This window comes from Equus caballus, chromosome 4, assembly GCF_041296265.1.
Source record: "Equus caballus isolate H_3958 breed thoroughbred chromosome 4, TB-T2T, whole genome shotgun sequence".
In the NCBI taxonomy this organism is placed as follows: domain Eukaryota; kingdom Metazoa; phylum Chordata; class Mammalia; order Perissodactyla; family Equidae; genus Equus; species Equus caballus.
Genome location: NC_091687.1, coordinates 4,341,570 through 4,358,469, shown reverse-complemented (window position 1 = coordinate 4,358,469; position 16,900 = coordinate 4,341,570). Strand labels below are relative to the sequence as shown.

The 16,900-nt window shown below is 39.4% G+C and overlaps 1 protein-coding gene across 2 annotated transcripts in view; it reads left to right on the top strand.

Annotated features, from left to right (window-relative positions):
- The window catches only part of RELN (reelin), a 459,089-nt gene that overhangs the window by 242,710 nt on the left and 199,479 nt on the right, over positions 1-16,900 (top strand). For both annotated transcript variants that reach the window (XM_023638850.2, XM_070265359.1), the window contains exon 9: positions 15,659-15,755. In XM_023638850.2, coding sequence (XP_023494618.1) covers positions 15,659-15,755 — 97 coding nt within the window. The remainder of the gene's footprint in view (positions 1-15,658; positions 15,756-16,900) is intronic.

Below are 16,900 nucleotides of genomic sequence, written 5' to 3'. Positions count from 1 at the left end.
AGTATCCCTCTTTATATATAGGGCAGAATTTTGCTCACAACTAGTACTGAGTAACTATGAACTGAATTGAATTAAATTCATCAGTTAGGAAAGAGATCTAGAGATGTTCCACATCAGTGCTCAATACTATACCCGTTGTTGACCCCTGAGGCAAGGAGTTTGCTGAGTGAAATCCATGGGCGATATCAGAACTTGATCTGAGCCAGTAATTTTGGCTTTCTTGTCAATCAAGGACTCTTGATCAAGGATTCTTCTATTGGAGAGATCTTTAGGGTGTGTACTATATATAACTCTATGTGCTTACATCCACTGTGGGAAAGCAAAACCTAAGACACTGCCCAGTCTTTGAGGAGTTTGTTATCAAATAGGTGTTTGTTGGGGTGGGGAATCCATGTGTGAGAAGAAAGCAAGGAAGGGAGAGGACCACAGAGGAGAGTATGCAGCCTGTGGAAAGGCCAGGAAAGAAGGAGATCCAGGGGCAAGACTTCATTTGGGAGGGAGACTGACCAGAGCAGGTGTGGTACTGCCCCAGAGGGTCAGCATCACAGTGAAGGTTAGAAGCTTGGCAGGGAGACAAGGCAGGGACCATTCAAAGACCTTGAGACCAAGGTCAGAACCAGAAGAGCAACGAGGGTGATAATACTGAGTCTCCAGATTGCTGGGGGTGGGGAGGGGCGGTACTTAACACCTGCTGCCTAAGTTGAGGATTAGTCCTCCTAGAAAATGAGCCAGACTTGAGCACTTGGGCTAGGTTATGTGGCCTCAGCCCTGGGGAAAGGAGGGCTGCTTGGCAGGGAACCTGGCAAAGCTTGACACATTTTGCATTTCTCTTCCTTCTGTTTCTCCCAACATAAGATCTGATGAAAGTTTCAGGCTCCAGGCTTGGGAGGAGACTTGCAAAGCGTTAGGCACCCAAAAGTGGTTGGAAATGACATGGCATTCCATACATTGGAAGAGAATTGGCCCCTTTATCCCTTATGATAAGAGTGGCAGTAAACAGGAAGAAATACAAATATTTTGGAAGTGAGGGAATGGGGCTAGGACTGAAAGGGAGAAAGGTAGAAAAGGGGAGGACAGCTGTTCTCTTTGTGTCCTGTGGTCATTGTCCATCTGCCATAAACTGAAAGAAGTCACCTAATGAGGTTTGGGAATTGCAGCCAAGGAAGTGGCTAAAGGGGCAAAATATTAAGTACAATAAATCACATACTGTCACATTCATTCAGAAAGAAAGGTTTTCAGACCTAGTGACCTGTTTACCAAGAAAGACAGTCGAAACAGAAATTATTACTAGTAGCCTCGTTTTAAAGATAAACAAATATAAAACGGAAGGTGAAGAGGAATTGCTTTAAAACTCTGCTCTTTTTCTAAATTATGTAAAAGAGGTCTTTCAAGTTTAAAGGAAGCATGTTTTTATTGAAATACAGAATATTTTTGAGGCTTTTTATTGTTCTGCTTTATTTGATCTTTCTTAATCCTTAATGTCAGTTTTTAGTAGACGCTTAAAATGGAAACGTCACTTCCATTTAATGGTCCTTCTTACAAGACTGTCCTTGAAATATGTTTCTTCAGTTGAAAAACATCCTAAATTTCCCCGCAAAGATATTTGTGGGTAAAACAGAGGTATTGACATAAACTCTAGATTTCCATATTCAAATAATTGATCTTTTGGGACAACTGAAGATTTTGGGCATGTTGACTTCTCTAACCCGACAATTTCCATCAATAAAATAATGATTGATCTCAACTTCGGTCATCATATTTTACCAAAATTGAATTCATTTGCTCTTGACAGATCTGAGAGTGATTCGAGGATTTCCTCTCGTGCGGAATGGAACCGTTCTTAATTAAAGTCATATCTGTGGGCTCCTTTCAGTCACAATTCCCATCCCTGTCATTTGAGTCTGAGAAGCCCCAGGAGGCTCCCCGCCCGGGCTGCCACAAAGCATTAGCCGATACAGTAACCATTTTTCCTTCCCTGCGTCTTACCCATGAATCAGACTGCTGCTTGTTGGCTACAGCCCCTGAACTTCAACAAGGCATGAGCTACTGTCTGTGCAGGCACGGGCCAGGCGAAGCAAGCCTGCATTTTATGAGAGCCTGGAGCAGCCTTGTGTGGCAGGTTGTGTAAGCATGGTCAGACATGGGGACAACAGCTAAGAGATGCCTACGAGGAGCCAAGGAGCCAAACACAGCATTCCCTGTTAGGCTATTCCTCGTGCATTTATTTCTCCTGTGGTCTGAGACCTGGTAAAATAGCCCACATGAGGTCAAATTCCCATCTTCCCGGGTAGATTTTCTTCCCATTTCCTTGCACTCTACGTTCCAAAGTACTCTGTGGATAGCTAACATACAGGAAGGTAATAAGTAACAAAAACAATTTGCTCCAAAGAGTATCAGGCAAGAAGCTAGCTGACTCCTGGAGTACAAACTTGATTACATTGTTTACGAAATTTACAAACTAACGGAACAAATTTATATAGATATGCCACATTGCAAAACATTATGCCCAGATACTTAAAATCTTATAAAGTTTAGATTTTTGTTGTAGGAAGGGAATAAAACAAACATGAACACTAAGAAACATACTAAACCAGTTATCCTGGAAATTACAGCATTATGTGCTTAAAACTGGGAGTCATAATTTAAGTACCATTCATCAGGCGGTGCTTCTAGACTTGCATATTATCAAGATGTTGCTCTGTTAACTGTCGGTTATTTTGATGCCATTGGTTAATGCCCTTAGGATTTTTGTCGGCAGACTCAGTAATGAAGGAAATAAAAATCTAAGTGTAATATCAGCATGCTCTGCATCATTGTTGTTACTGGAAAACAAACATGCACAGCTGCCTCCAATGATGTGTTTGAACAGAAGTTTGTGAAACTATAAAAATATTGATCGTCTGTATAATAATGGTCCATGACTTGCTTGTGGCAGAATTATTCTGAAGAAGAAAAATTGCAAAGTGGCAAATAAGCTTTTGCTGTGCTCCTTGATGTTTTGGGGGTACAGGGAGATTATTTTCTCCCTAGGGAGTAGCACTGTCCTCAAAAGTTGCTCTTAGCAGAAAACCCATAGATAATTGCCAGAACTGCTTATTATGCCAATATGTTCATGTTGCTCATTACGTTTTTCACAATATAGAATGAGGCAAGTCCTTTTCTTGAATACCCTAGCCTACAGTCACATGTAATATCCCTTGGGAGTGATAGTGTCTAGCTTTTTAAAAGCTTCTCTAAAAGTTCCCCATTCATCTTTCTCTTTCCATTCACTACCACTGCCAGTTAATGGTCCCGTCCTCCATTTGTCTGCCTTGAAAAGCTGAAAGGATGTGTTGATCCTGCTAAGATTTGTGCTGGTCGTAGCAGGAAGTTCTAAGTAGCCAGATTACGTCCATTTCGTAACTTGATGATCTTTCTCTATCAAATGCTGTTGTTTACATGCGGCTCCCGGAGCCCTGCTCCTCATCTCCGGGGTCTGAGTCTGAGTAACGGCACGGCGGCCCTTGTGCTGCCAGAAACCTCAGCAGACTGGGTCCAGACACTCCTCGAGCCTTCAGTATTTATGGGCCCTGCTCCGCTATCTAGAGCCATGATTTCTGGCAGTGCTTTCCCCCATCTATAAATTCTGCAAGCGCGATTCTCTCCGCCTTCCGTGGCCCTGTGCTACATTTAAAAAGGCAGCTTGTTTTTCAGGCAGAGCTTTGAAGAAACAGGCTTCCCCCCGGCAACCACTACCGAACCCCCAGAGGACAGTAGCTCCTTCTATTGTTTCTGTTCTGATTTACTTTGAAAAGTCCTGGGCCTTGCAGAGAAGGGCACAACCAAATAAAAATAAAACTACCCAGACCTTGGGAGACTAAGACCATATGATTTATCCTTCTACTATAAAAGGAAAAAGAAATAGGGCTGCTGGAGATACAGGCTCGCAATCCCTAATCTGTAATTCCATATTACAAAAACTCGGAAAAACCATGAGACTATTTCTTTTTAATATATGTGATGGAAAAGCCTGACATGACCTGAATTCATTTGGCAGCAAGACCTGACGTGAAATGATTTAAGGCTATTTATAATCTTTATTTATATTACTTATGTAAATCTTCATGCATTTCACTGCAGAAATATTAATATATTTGATTATAGGGCGTTGCCTCAGACTTTGCTGGGGATGTTGTATAGTATATGGTATATGTACCATAGTACCTTTCTGAAATCTGTAAATTAATTAAGTAGGTAATTTGGATCCTGAAATTTATCTTACCTCAAGCGATTATGGACCTGTGTGGCTATTATTCTGAGAAAGGGAGTAAGTCTTGAATTCTTAAGAGAAGAAATTACTAATATTTCTATTTTTTAAGTGGCCTTGATTTTACACCAAATCAAGCTATTCTTTAAGTTGTTTTTGTGGCAACTGCCCAAGAGGGATGGGAAGAAAGGAAGAAGTTTATTTGTGAGTTTTGGAAACTTCCAGATTCTAGGAGGTATTTGTAATCTCCATACATGTCTAATCTGGTGAATGGGCTATTGCGCAATGAACAGGTTTTCAGTGTGCTCAGTGTAGGCTTCATTGATTAGCACATAATTGCTATTGATCCTGTGCTTGTGTCTTCTTGGCATTATAAACTCAAACAGCTCTTTAAGATTCTTCCAGCCAGCCCTGCACAGAGGCACTCCAGTTAGCAAGTCCCAGAAGTTCCAGGTTCTCTCTGAGAGAACCTGTGGGTCCCCGAGTGTCAGCGTAGGATTCATTCAGGTTCATCTCTCACACAGTCCAAAGAGGAATGCCATGTTTCTAGTGTAAGCAAACAATTACTTAAAAGTAATCATAATTACTTCTACTTAACTACTATTGTAACTACTTAAAAGTAGTTGATCAACGGCGTTCCATCAATCCTAATCTGTTTGTAATGTGATCATTTCCTTTTAAGAGTATTTTAACTGAGCCAAATCTGCCTTAAGTGATAGAGAAGGAAATTACAACTTCTCATTCTCTTCTTAATGTTGTCCTGCATTAAAACACGTTTATTGCTTGACTGTGCCATGCTAAGCAAAGTGGAAAAGGAACTATGTAATCTGGACTCTGTGCTTCAGGACCTATGATCTAAGATGTGATTTAAAATGTGGGAACACGCATGCAGTAGATGCCCTGAGCAGGGGTGGGTCCAGGTTTTGTGGGCCTGCATTTGAAGCTTATACAGTTAAGGTAAGGGCTAAGTTCTCTTTAAGGAAAAAAAAATACAAAATTCCACATTCAAAATTAGGTACAAATATGAATATTTATTTAGAATGAGAAAAAAAAGCACAGCAAATTACAAATTTTTAGAAGCCGACGATACCACAAACATCACAAAATCCAGAAATATAACATCTTGGGGCCAGCCCAGTGGTGGAGTGGTTAAGTGTGCACATTCTGCTTCAGCGGCCCGGGGTTCGCTGGTTCGGATCCCGGGTGCGGACGTGGCATCGCTTGGCAAACCATGCGTGGTAGGTGTCCCACGTATAAAGTAGAGGAAGATGAGCACAGATGTTAGCTCATGGCCAGTCTTCCTCAGCAAATAGAGGAAGATTGGCAGCAGTTAGCTCAGGGCTAATCTTCCTCAAAAAAAAAGAAAGAAATATAACATCTTTTTTCCTTACAATATTTGGCTACATATTCCTACCTCACCTCTTCATATGATAATTTTATAATATTTTCTATAAAGAGAATAGAAAATTCTGCTTCTAGCTTGCTGGATCAGAGGGGTTTTTTATTATTAACATTTTACCTTCACAACTTCTTCTTGATAATGTCATTTGATAATTTAAATTTGATAATGTTAAATTGAGGAATCTCTATCTTATTTCCTTCATGTATGAGCTGTAAGATTTCAGGGCATTTTAACTTTCCCTGTGCAGTGACTATCTCAACTGCTAACTAATGAGTGAATTGACATCACTTATTAAAGAGTTGATCACCCTCGTCCTTGGGTCATGATGCTGTGCGCGTGAGCACAGTGGGCCGTAGGCACGTCCCTCAAACCGATCACATCCTATTCTCTTTCTACACTGAGAATAACTGTGCTATAAAACAGAGGGCACCTGCATGTAGAGGGTAACTACATGACGATGTCACACTAACGCAAAATAATGTATTTCCCACTCAACTTCCCCTTGGCTGGATCTTTAAAGCGCCTGTGGGCATCCACTACCACCTGACATGAGGAGAAGATGCTGAGGGAGTAGTCAGAATGGAGACAGTGGTCTTAATTGGTTGCAGATGTTATACAACCTGATCAGGTGAGCACATTGCTAGAGCTCCTCCCGGGGACTTGGAAGGTGCTTATGCAACGGAGGAGCCCTGCATCAGCTTCATGCCAAATCCACTTCTGTCTACACTGTCTACTGTCTACACTGGCATGTTAGAATCGAGCATTACATTTATATGTGTTATAGCAATACATCGTGTTTACATTCTGATAAACTGATGTCATTTCCATACTTCTTTCGTGGCCTCCTGCAAGTTGCCTCGACTTTCCCTTCCAAATATCAATCACATCCCATCACCTTCCCTTTATTTAACATTCTGTTGCTTTTGCCCATCTCAGTAGTCCTGTGTGGGGGACCACAGAGATTTCTGCAGACTGCTGCAGCTAGTGTTCTGATCCCTAATAAATAATAGTTATTAATGCAAAATAATACTTTTTTCCAATGTAGATACTTTGTCATGTATTTTTTTACATTCAGAATATTGTACAGCGTTTTCCATGTCTTTATGACTCATTTTTATTGACAAACAACTTTTGCTGTTGGTATAAATGTTTCCTCGTTTATAAAGCACTGGATTGGGAGTCAGGCCGTTTAGTCCTTTCTCTGCCAGTTGACCTTGCCATATAACCTTGGGTAAGTGGCAGAGCCAGTCTGGACCCCTGGCGACTTGTTTGTAAAGTGAGACTGTTCATCTTCATGATCTCTTAAATGTCTTCCCACTTTGGTCCTAAATCCTAGAACTGGATGACAAGAAGGAACTATGAGTTAACCAGGAGTACATCTTGTCTGAGAATATGGTTATCATGCTGTCTGTTCTAGTTAAGGCAGCCAGCTCAAGAAATATCAAAGGAGTTGCCATATTGTTATTCAACCAATTGTAGTTAATTTATACTTGCATCTCGTCAGCAGGGAAAGATATCAAATAGAGGAACAGAAATGCGGCATCAGCTGAACCATGTAATGTTGTTGCCCAGACGGTTCTCAGCACGAGAGAGCAAATGTGCTGCCCCTCTGGCTCTTCCTAGAAGCGTATCAGTCTCTATGCTGGTGGACAGAGGCTATAAGTCACCCCCATCTCCTTATCCTTCTGTAGAGAAGTGTGCAAAAGAGCCAATAATAATAATAATAATAATGGTATAATTGTATTTCCTAAAGATTCTCTTCCTAGAGTTTAAGTCTTTCCTGGGTTTGTTTCATTCATTCATTCAGCAGTGATCCACTGAGCTCCTTTTCTGTGTGGAGCAGCTCTCAAGGCACCACAGAGACAGAACTTGTCAAACACAGTCTTTTCCCTGGTGGAACTGACGTTCTGATGGGAGGAGGGAACCATCAGACAAATGAATATGTCAGGGAGTCATAGTGCAGTGAAGAAAATGAATCAGGAGTCAGCATGTGAGGGTTAACACTTGACTGAAGGTAGCCGGGGGAAGCCCTCTGAGGGAAACCATTGAGCAGAGGCCTGGATGGTGTGGGAAAGTTCGTGTGGCAGAACAGCCAGTGTAACAGCCATGAGGACCACTGTTGTTTCACCACAAGAGCCTGAAGCAGATGTCAGAACTAAATGACATTTTACTTCCGAAGTGGGAAGGGCTCTTCAAAGGGTATGGGTTTCCCAGTTTTTCCTGAGTGACGACCGAAGGCAGGGGAAGTGGGACTGAATCACAAGAACGTACCTAGGCTTTTGAGTTCACTCAAAATAAATTGGCTGATTTATTGATTAATTGATCGGTTGATAGATTGATCATCTTGGCCTGACTCCCTATAACAAAAGTGGAAGGTTACTTATCTATTTTTTTCTGAATTATACTAGGGATAGTGCTATTTAAATATAACCAGGGATAAAAGTTGATACCAATTTCGTCTGTAATTTTAAATTGAGTAAAGTAGTTCATAGGTCAGACCAAGAATACAATAAAATACTTCTTAGAATTATGGTGATGAGTCTCTTTAACAGTAAAAGAAAGCGACCATATAGAAATAAAATAAGCTTTGCCATTCTTTTTATTCCTTTATTTTTAAATAAAAATTACCAGGTACTTTTTTCACTTGTAAATATTGTTTCTTTATGGTAAAATGATTATTTTAGAAACAGATTTACAAGCTATTATGGAATTCATTCGTTAGAATACAAATATGGATTATACTGGTGTCTCAAATTTAATCCTGATTGCAATATTATATCAGGTTAACACTTTTCACATAATTAAAATTGTATGAGTTGGGAAATGTTAGGATGTGGCTTTTTTTTTAATCCAACTATTTTTTTAATCTCTTTTAAAAATTGTCTTTCTGTAGATGTTTAAAGCAAATGATAAGGAAATTCTTTAGAAAAAGGTTAACCTTTCTTGTTTCTCCTGAGAGCCCAGTTAAGAGGTTATCACATTGATCTGGGTGAGAGATGGAGTGAGGCGGTGGGGGTGAAGGTAAAGGATGGGCATAGATTTAGTAAATACCTGGAGGACGGTCTGCAGGTGCAGGTGGCTGGCTATGGGGAAAGGAGAGGATGGAGCAGGAAGCTGCCGGGAAAATGGTGCTCTTCTCTTCCCCACTAACGCATTTACCAGTGATGCTAACAAACAGGGAGATTACTCGTTTAAGTCTCAGTTTTCATTTCCTCATTGAGCTTACTGCATTTCCACTAAGGAATCAGGAAATAGCCCAAAGTAAAGAAGCAGTAGGGCAAAAAAAAGGTGCTATAAATTCTTTGATAAGCAGTAATGCAATTTAATATTTAGCCCATGAACAAATACGATCAGGAATTTGCTCCTTTTTCTAGGATAAATGAATTTATGAAAGGAAACAAAAATATTGAATCATAGCTGAAATCTGTTAAATAGTGCGGCCCAAGAACTGTTTTCTAGGCACTTTTCATGCATTAACTCCTTAACCTTCACAACAGTTCTGTGAAGAGATTGCTATTATTATTTACATTTTACAAATGTGGAAACTGGGCACAGAAAAGTTAAATGACTTGCCCAAGGTCACACAGCTAAGAAGTGTCAAGGCCCGGATTGCAACTCTGGCAGCCCCCTCCACTGTCCACTTTCCTAAGCCACATACTCCCTCTCTGGAAGATACCTTATTTTCAGAGGAAATTCCACTCTAAAAAGTGAAGTAAAAAAATTATATAAAATTTTCAGTAATGCTAACAAGCATTGAATTTATTATCACGTAGACTTTCCTCATGTGAGAAAAATTAAATAGCATCTATTTAAGGCTATATGATACAATGACTTTCTCACTAGTCCATAGCATTACAATTTAGACTAACATTTTTCTATAAGGTTGCAATTCTATTAGGTTTCTCCCTAACTGTAAAAGTGGATTTTCCCCCTTAAAATAGTGTGTTAATCTATTTAAATATTCAAAGGGAAACAAAATAAATCAACTTAAAGAGACAAGATAATGTCTTATGATCAAGAAGATATTATATTTGAGAAACTTTTTTTTTTAATGTGGTAGAAAGTGATTCCTGATGGAGAGGTGGGAACTTGTGCCTTGGGATGGTGTTCTCTGTGGCTTATGACTACTTTGTATGACTTTGCAAATTGCTTCTTTTCAATTATGCTGGGACATTATAATGAGACTTTGCTAATAAGTCAAATAATTCATCTGGCTATCATTATTCCTCACATTACTTTATCTGGCTGATCAAAATGTACCGTAATTACTTGTGTAATTTGTCCTCTGATATTTTTCTTCTGAAAGCAGACTGGATTATGTAGCCATCTGAGTCATCTTGGGGCATTTTCTAATTAACTTGGGGGACCTGTTGCCCTGTTGACTCTACAGCTGCGCCCAGGTTAACATGCGGGAAGGATGCATGCAGTCAGATGTTCCAAAGCGTGGCTGTCAGGGGTTTTTCACTGTCACCCGTTCAGACAAGTTGAAAGTCCTTTGGAGTCCCTTCTACTGTTACAGTTCCCCTTTGTGGTAGAAACATAACTCAGTAAAAACAAGAAATGGAGAATTTAAAATAAACAAATTACAGCAAACTTCTTCATGATCCAGCCAGTTTATGGAGCTTCTGCTGTGTCCCAAGCACTGCCCTGGGTACTGGGGACACAAGTAGTCAAGAAGACAGACAGTTCCTACTCGGATGGGTCTTGCTTTTTCACAGGAGATGGACACAGAGCACATAAACAAGTAAATAAAGTAAATTTAGATACTGATAAGTAGTATGAATGACATAAAACTGAGTGATAAGATGGAGGATGATTGGAGATTGGGATGGATTTTTAGATTGAGTGCTCAGGAAAGGCTTCTTTGAGGAGGTGGTAATTTACAGAGATGCCTGATGGAGAAGAGGGACCCAGCCAGAGCAAGGTCTACGGGGAAAGATATGAATGGAATGAGGAGAGAATGGGATGTGAGGAAATTGACATAATCAGTGTAGTTTCAGAAGCTGGAGATGGGGCATTCAGGGAAGAGGAAGAAAGTCCAGAGTGTCTGGAGCATAGTAAACAAGAGAAGAGTGGTACAAGGGAGGTCTAAGACGTACGGGACGGCAGAGCATGGAGGATTTTCTGTGTCATGGTGAGGAGCGCATCCTTTTGTTCCTGGTGTGCTGAGAAGCCTTGAGAGGGCTTAAGCAGGGAATGGTATGATTATTAAAACATTTTAAAAGACTCCTCTGTTTTTAAAAGACCCCTCTAACTGCTGTGTGGCGAATGGATTACAGGAGGATAAAAAATGGAGCAAGAAAACCAGCAAGACCTGGTCATGACTTGACTGGGGTGCAGCAGTAGAGAGAGATATAAGCTGAAGAATATTCTAGAGGCAGAAATCCTAGCACGGTCTGATGGGTTGGAAGTGAGAGGAGAGGCAAAGGGAGGACTCCAAGGTGATTCCTAGGTTTTGTATGTTTGTTTGTTTGTTTGTTTGTTTAAGTGTCTGGGGTGGTGTCATTTGAAATGAAAAGAGTAGTGAGTTCTTGGGGGTGGAAAACCAATACTTTCAATTTTGGCTTAGTAAGTTAGAGATGTCCATTAGAGGTGGTAAGTTGCAGTTGGATCTCTAAGTGTGAATCTCATGGGAGATATAATCCTGGGTATTATCTGTTATGGATGTTATTTAAAGCCTTGAAAGTGGGTAAGATTAACAAAGAGAGCAATGTCGATAAGAGAAGAGAAAGGCACTAAAACAATTTTGAAGTCAAGAAGGAAAAGGGCAACAAAGGAGACGGAGAAGCAGCAGCCAGTGAAGCAGGAGAAAAATCACGAAGGTGGTAGAAGCCAAGAGAAGAAAGTATGCAAGAAAGAGGGAGGGATAAACTGTGCCAAATCCTGCTGAGAAGCCAAGTAACCTGAATTTGGGAAAGTGGTCCATCGATTTGGCAACATGGACTCGCTAGTGACCTAACCACAGCAATTTCAGGGTCGTGCTTGAGAGTAGAAGCCTGTGTGGAGGTGGGAAGAGAGAATAGGATGTGAAGAAGTGGAGGCAATCGCTGGACAACCTTTTTGAGAAGTTTTGCTGTAAAGGGAACAAAAATAGTATGGGAAGGAGCAGAAGGTGGGAGTGTAACATCAAGAGAGTTGTGGGGTTTTTTTTAAGAAAGGAGATGCTTCATATGTTTCTATGATGTGTATGATGACAGGAATGATCCAGGAAACTCATTGGGAGAAAGTGATGATGCAGGAGAAAGAGAGGGGAAATCTTAAGGGGCAGGAGAAGGTGGGATCTAGACCACATGAGAAGGCTCACCATTGATTAGAACAGAAACACTTCATCCGCCGTAACAGGAGGAAGGCAGGAAACACTGATACGGATGGACAGAGGCTATTGAAACGTAGATTTGTGGGTGAAAAGATGAGGGCATTGTTGTCCGTTTCTGTTTTTCTTAATGATATGTATTTCATTTTTAACCTAATAAGAATGGACTTAGACGTCTGATTTTATGTTAAAACCCTGAAAAAATTTTAAAGTAACCCAGTATTTTTATACTTAACTTGATAATGCAAAGCAACTTATTAAAATAGCACAAATTCATAGGCACAAACTCAGGATGTCAATGAACTGTTTCTTTGCAAGATAATTTCAGGGCTTTATGTAGATAATGCTTTGGCAGAGCAGTAGAAATATTTGTATTTATATTACAGTGCATATATGTGTTAAGCCATAGGACAAACTGTAAGACAATAATAGGCCAGAAATGTTGATAAAAATATCCATCATTATATACTATGGGGTTGACTAAATAACCAATAATAGTTTAAATGACAGTTACTGTAAATAACTGTAGGTTTATCTTTTATCATTTATCAATTTATCTGTCAATTTTAAATCAAGAATTGACAGCCAAGACCAACTGGAAACAACACTGATGAGGCACTTTTAACACAAAATATCATATCCTCCCCCACACTGTGGGTATTTCAGGAATCTTTGTGTGTGTAGCTCTACATGAGAGCCAGATTTCTTAGACTGTTGGATTGGAGTCCTCAGTAAATCCTAGAATTTCAGTGATTTTGTTTAGGAATACCAAACTTTAGGAGCCCTTAATCACTTTGTAGGTGACTTGTACCCTTGCTGTGGGTGAAAATGAAAATCTTTGGGTTCATTTACCTGTAAGAACCAAAGAAAGTATTTGAGTTTTTAGACCAGTCTAAGTCCCTCAATGGCTCTCGGATCATACTTGTATAACCATGGTTCTAAATTATTTTCCCTCCTTCAGCAATTCTTTAAATCCTTGCACAATTGCTACTCTAGGATGAAGGATTCCACCGGAAGTGATCTGAAGGAGAGAAAGTGGATCTGCCAAAAGAGGGTATTTTGCATTTGACATCTGGGTTTATCTTTCCTTCCCAGTTTTAAATTTCAGTTTTTGCAATTAAGGATCTTGGATTTAAGAGGGGAAAGAAAGAGGTACCTGTTGCACGTGGCACCTGTTCTTATTGCCTCCTCCCTGCAGGAGAGGTGCTTTGAGGTATGTGATGGCTCTGCTCCAAGCGTCTGGGAGCAGGGAGTTGGGGGCGCATCAGGCACCTGGGCAGAAGGTCATTGATTAACTCTTTCCTCCCCTCATCCCAGACAGAGGCAAGAAACCATTGTCAGTGTGGGCAAGAACAAATCTTAACTCTGCTGACCTAAGTCTAGGTGACAGTGGGGTTGCAATTCAGAAGGGTTTATGTGAAGAGAAATTTCACCCAGTATATGTGGAACAGCTACCCTTGGAGTGGGAGTGGGGAATCATTTATTCATTGGACTGGCACCATTTGGAACAGTAGTTTGGTGAGAGTGGCCTCAGAGTAGGGCACGTATCCAAAGCTGACTGGTTCTCCTGGGGGGTGCTTCTCCAGCTGGGGACCTCCCACTTCAGTTCCCTTGGCTTGTGCATGCCTCTCCTCTGATGCCACTCATACCCGGGACCCTAGTCCTGGTCTTCCTCTTGTCCATCCCTATGTTAGAGTCCCTTTGCCTTTCTGACCATCTTTTCACTTGTGAACCCCTTAAGATAACCCTGGGCTAGTTCTGTTTTCCAGGATATACATGTGATCTCTAGGAACGGTGTACCTTTGTGCCACTGAGAGCAGAAGTACAGCTTTATCCTGAAGGGACTGAGGAATTGTTGACAGATTATTAAGAGGGAGGTAACATGATTGAATTTACTTGTAGGAAGAGCACTGGTGACAGTGTGACTGGATAAGGACATGTGATGCTGTAGACAGAGACCAGCTAATCACCATTGCAGAGTCCTGGCAGGAGCTGATGAGGGTCTGCTGAATTTTCAAAAGATGCTAATATTTTGGATATGAAAGAATTTAAGTGGCTGAGGAAAAGTGAGTCACCTGCCAGGTGCCTTTTTGTTTTATGGGTGTGTAATAAACTTAGAGTCAAAACATTGAGATTGTAGCATAATAGACAGGAGAGAAGCCCTATGTGTCATCAAGGTCATACTTGGGCACATTTTTATTTTGGTGTTTATCAGCTTTCCTTCTCTCTTCTCGATTTATAGACAATTTGCCAGGAATTGCGTTCTGTAAAGAGCATCTTTGGTTATCGTTTGTTCTATCCTTTCCTTTCTCGGGGACTCACATATATTTGCTTGTAAGTACTTATGGTGTAGACACCATAAAGGAAGCACATAAATACCATTGAAATTCTTTAGGCTAATTTGAGCTTTCTTTAGAAATAAACAGATTGTCTGCCAGACCTCATTCATGTTTGTGTTGAGGTTTGTTCCACATATCCCGGCCGTTTCCATTTCCAGCCCCACAATTTGATACTTATTTTAAGGAGCTGCTTATGAAGGGTAGAATTTAGCAACGATCAGAATGGCATAAGGTGGGTTTCTCTTTGGGCTCCGAGCTGCTGGGTTGCTTTCCTTTGAATAGACTTTCTTTCATGCTTTTTTCTCCTTCGTTTTGGCTGTGAGAATAAATCTAGAAAAACTCCTGTTCGGCCTCTTAGCACATTGCCAGCTTTGGCGATTGCAGACTCACTGGTGTTGTGCTAAACACCACTGAAATAAGATAAATGAGTCTGATTAAAGCTTGGAACTCCTGCGTACTACAAATGTACAAGCCGTCAGCAGATGCCGTTTGCTGAGGCAGATGGGTGAAAGTTAAACATAAATTGCGCTATTTCTTTTTCTTTTGGTTCATTTGTTTTTAATATAGTATAAAAAATCCTGCTATTCAGTTACAATGAACTTTTCTGGCATATGTTTCATGGCTGTTTGGGGTATTCTGAGAAGATCTTTGAAATGACAGTTTTACTATGTTTTATTATAGGAATTCATTGAACATGTAGAAACAAATTCTTAGAGTTTTAAAACTTCCTTTGGTGTTCGTATTTCCAATGTTGAAAATAACAGTGAGAAATAATCATCAAATATTCACAATGAGACATAATGTCTCTCGTTTAAATCTTTTACGGTGGGCTATAGTAGGAGAATATCAGTCATATCTCTGATAGTTCTCATTCATTTAGTACTTGAATTTTCTTTATAGTATTTTAGTTTCTCACGTACTGTCTCATTTAAATAACACACACAGACAAGAAGAATGGTATTTTTATTCCTCATTCAGTTTAATGACATATACCATTTAATGTAATCGCTATTAATTGATAATAACTTGCAAGAACCATAATGGCATTATTAATCATTTTATAATATTTAGATATTTCTTGGCATAGAACTAAGTGCTTATTTTATAATTTAGTTTAGAAGATTGTGTATCGCTAAAGAAATCTGCAATTTACCTTTTTTGCCTTTTTTCCAATTTGTAAAATTATTTATAAATATTATTTATCAGAACAGATCACAAAAAATTTCAGCATAGTTGGAAGAATGGGGGAGCAATCAGATAAATGTCTAAATGGTTAGCAAATTAAGATATTTATCAAAAAAGATAATATGTAATTACTCTTTTTTAACTTTGAAATGTATTGTTGCTGCTATTTACAGGTTCCGGTTCATGTCGCTTTAGTTATTCAGACCCCAGCATCACCGTGTCATATGCCAAGAATAATAGTGCCGACTGGACTCTGCTTGAGAAAATTAGGTTTGTTATAATTTACAGTATTTTCATAAATTCTGACCTAGGTAGATTTCTACTTCCCTGTTTGCCTTCACTCTACCACTGACTAGTCTCCATGGTTATAAGTACTCTGGTTGTTAATTATGTTGAGTACATAGGTACATGTATTATCATCTGCCCTGCTTGAATAAGTATTAAAAGTATTATTTATCATTCAGAACTTCCCACTGTCGGTAGTCACTATAACAAACTATTTTTGGTAAAAGCATATTTGGGATAGTAACCTTTATGATGGAATCCTCCAGAAAATAACATCACCCATCTCTTTGGGCAGCCTGACTGTGGCCTGTTTTATAGGCCTACGAATATACTATATTACCACTGAAATTCCTTCCGGTTTGTGCCGATAATGAGTTAATAACCACTGTGCATTTTGCATCTAATCTCTAGTTCCATTATTTCCCTTCTAACTTCCGTAAGGCCAGTTCTGAAATTCCATTATCGTAATTGTGATGCGACTTATAATCATTTCTTACATTTTCTGTATTTAAAAACAACCCCTCAATAAGAAAGTGAGGTAGGATGCTTGAAGAAGCTCACTCAAGTTGAAAAGATTCGGCTAAATTAGCAAAACTCAAATTATGTTTACGCCCTCTGCATAATTTAAATCATAAAACAAAATTCAAAATGGATGCAGATATTTAACGGAAAAAAATACCTTGAACTTTTATAAAGTAGTTATTCTGATTGGTTTAGTTCTTAAATTACTGTAGCTCAAGTAGCGTATTTTCCATTAATTTTGTACAGTTTTCTTTTCTCACGTGCTATTTCCCTTATCATATTTTCGTATTGAAAGAATTGTGATTTATTTAGGGAAGAATAAGTATTAGGTTTTTAGTCTTTAAGACTAAACCAATCTGTCCAAAGTTTCTAGTAGTATTTCCAAAAAAAAAATTGTCAGAAGCCTCAGCTCAGATCTAACCAAAAACTGAGAAAAGTGATTCTAACTCATAGATTTTAATATACTATCTCCCTCTGTACAGGATAATGTATAATTTATGGGTACCTGTGGCAAGCCAAGCTCTGACACACTGTGCCAATTTTATAATAGAGCATTTTACTATTCTTTCTAATTTCTAATTGTTATTTTGAAAATACATTCATATTAA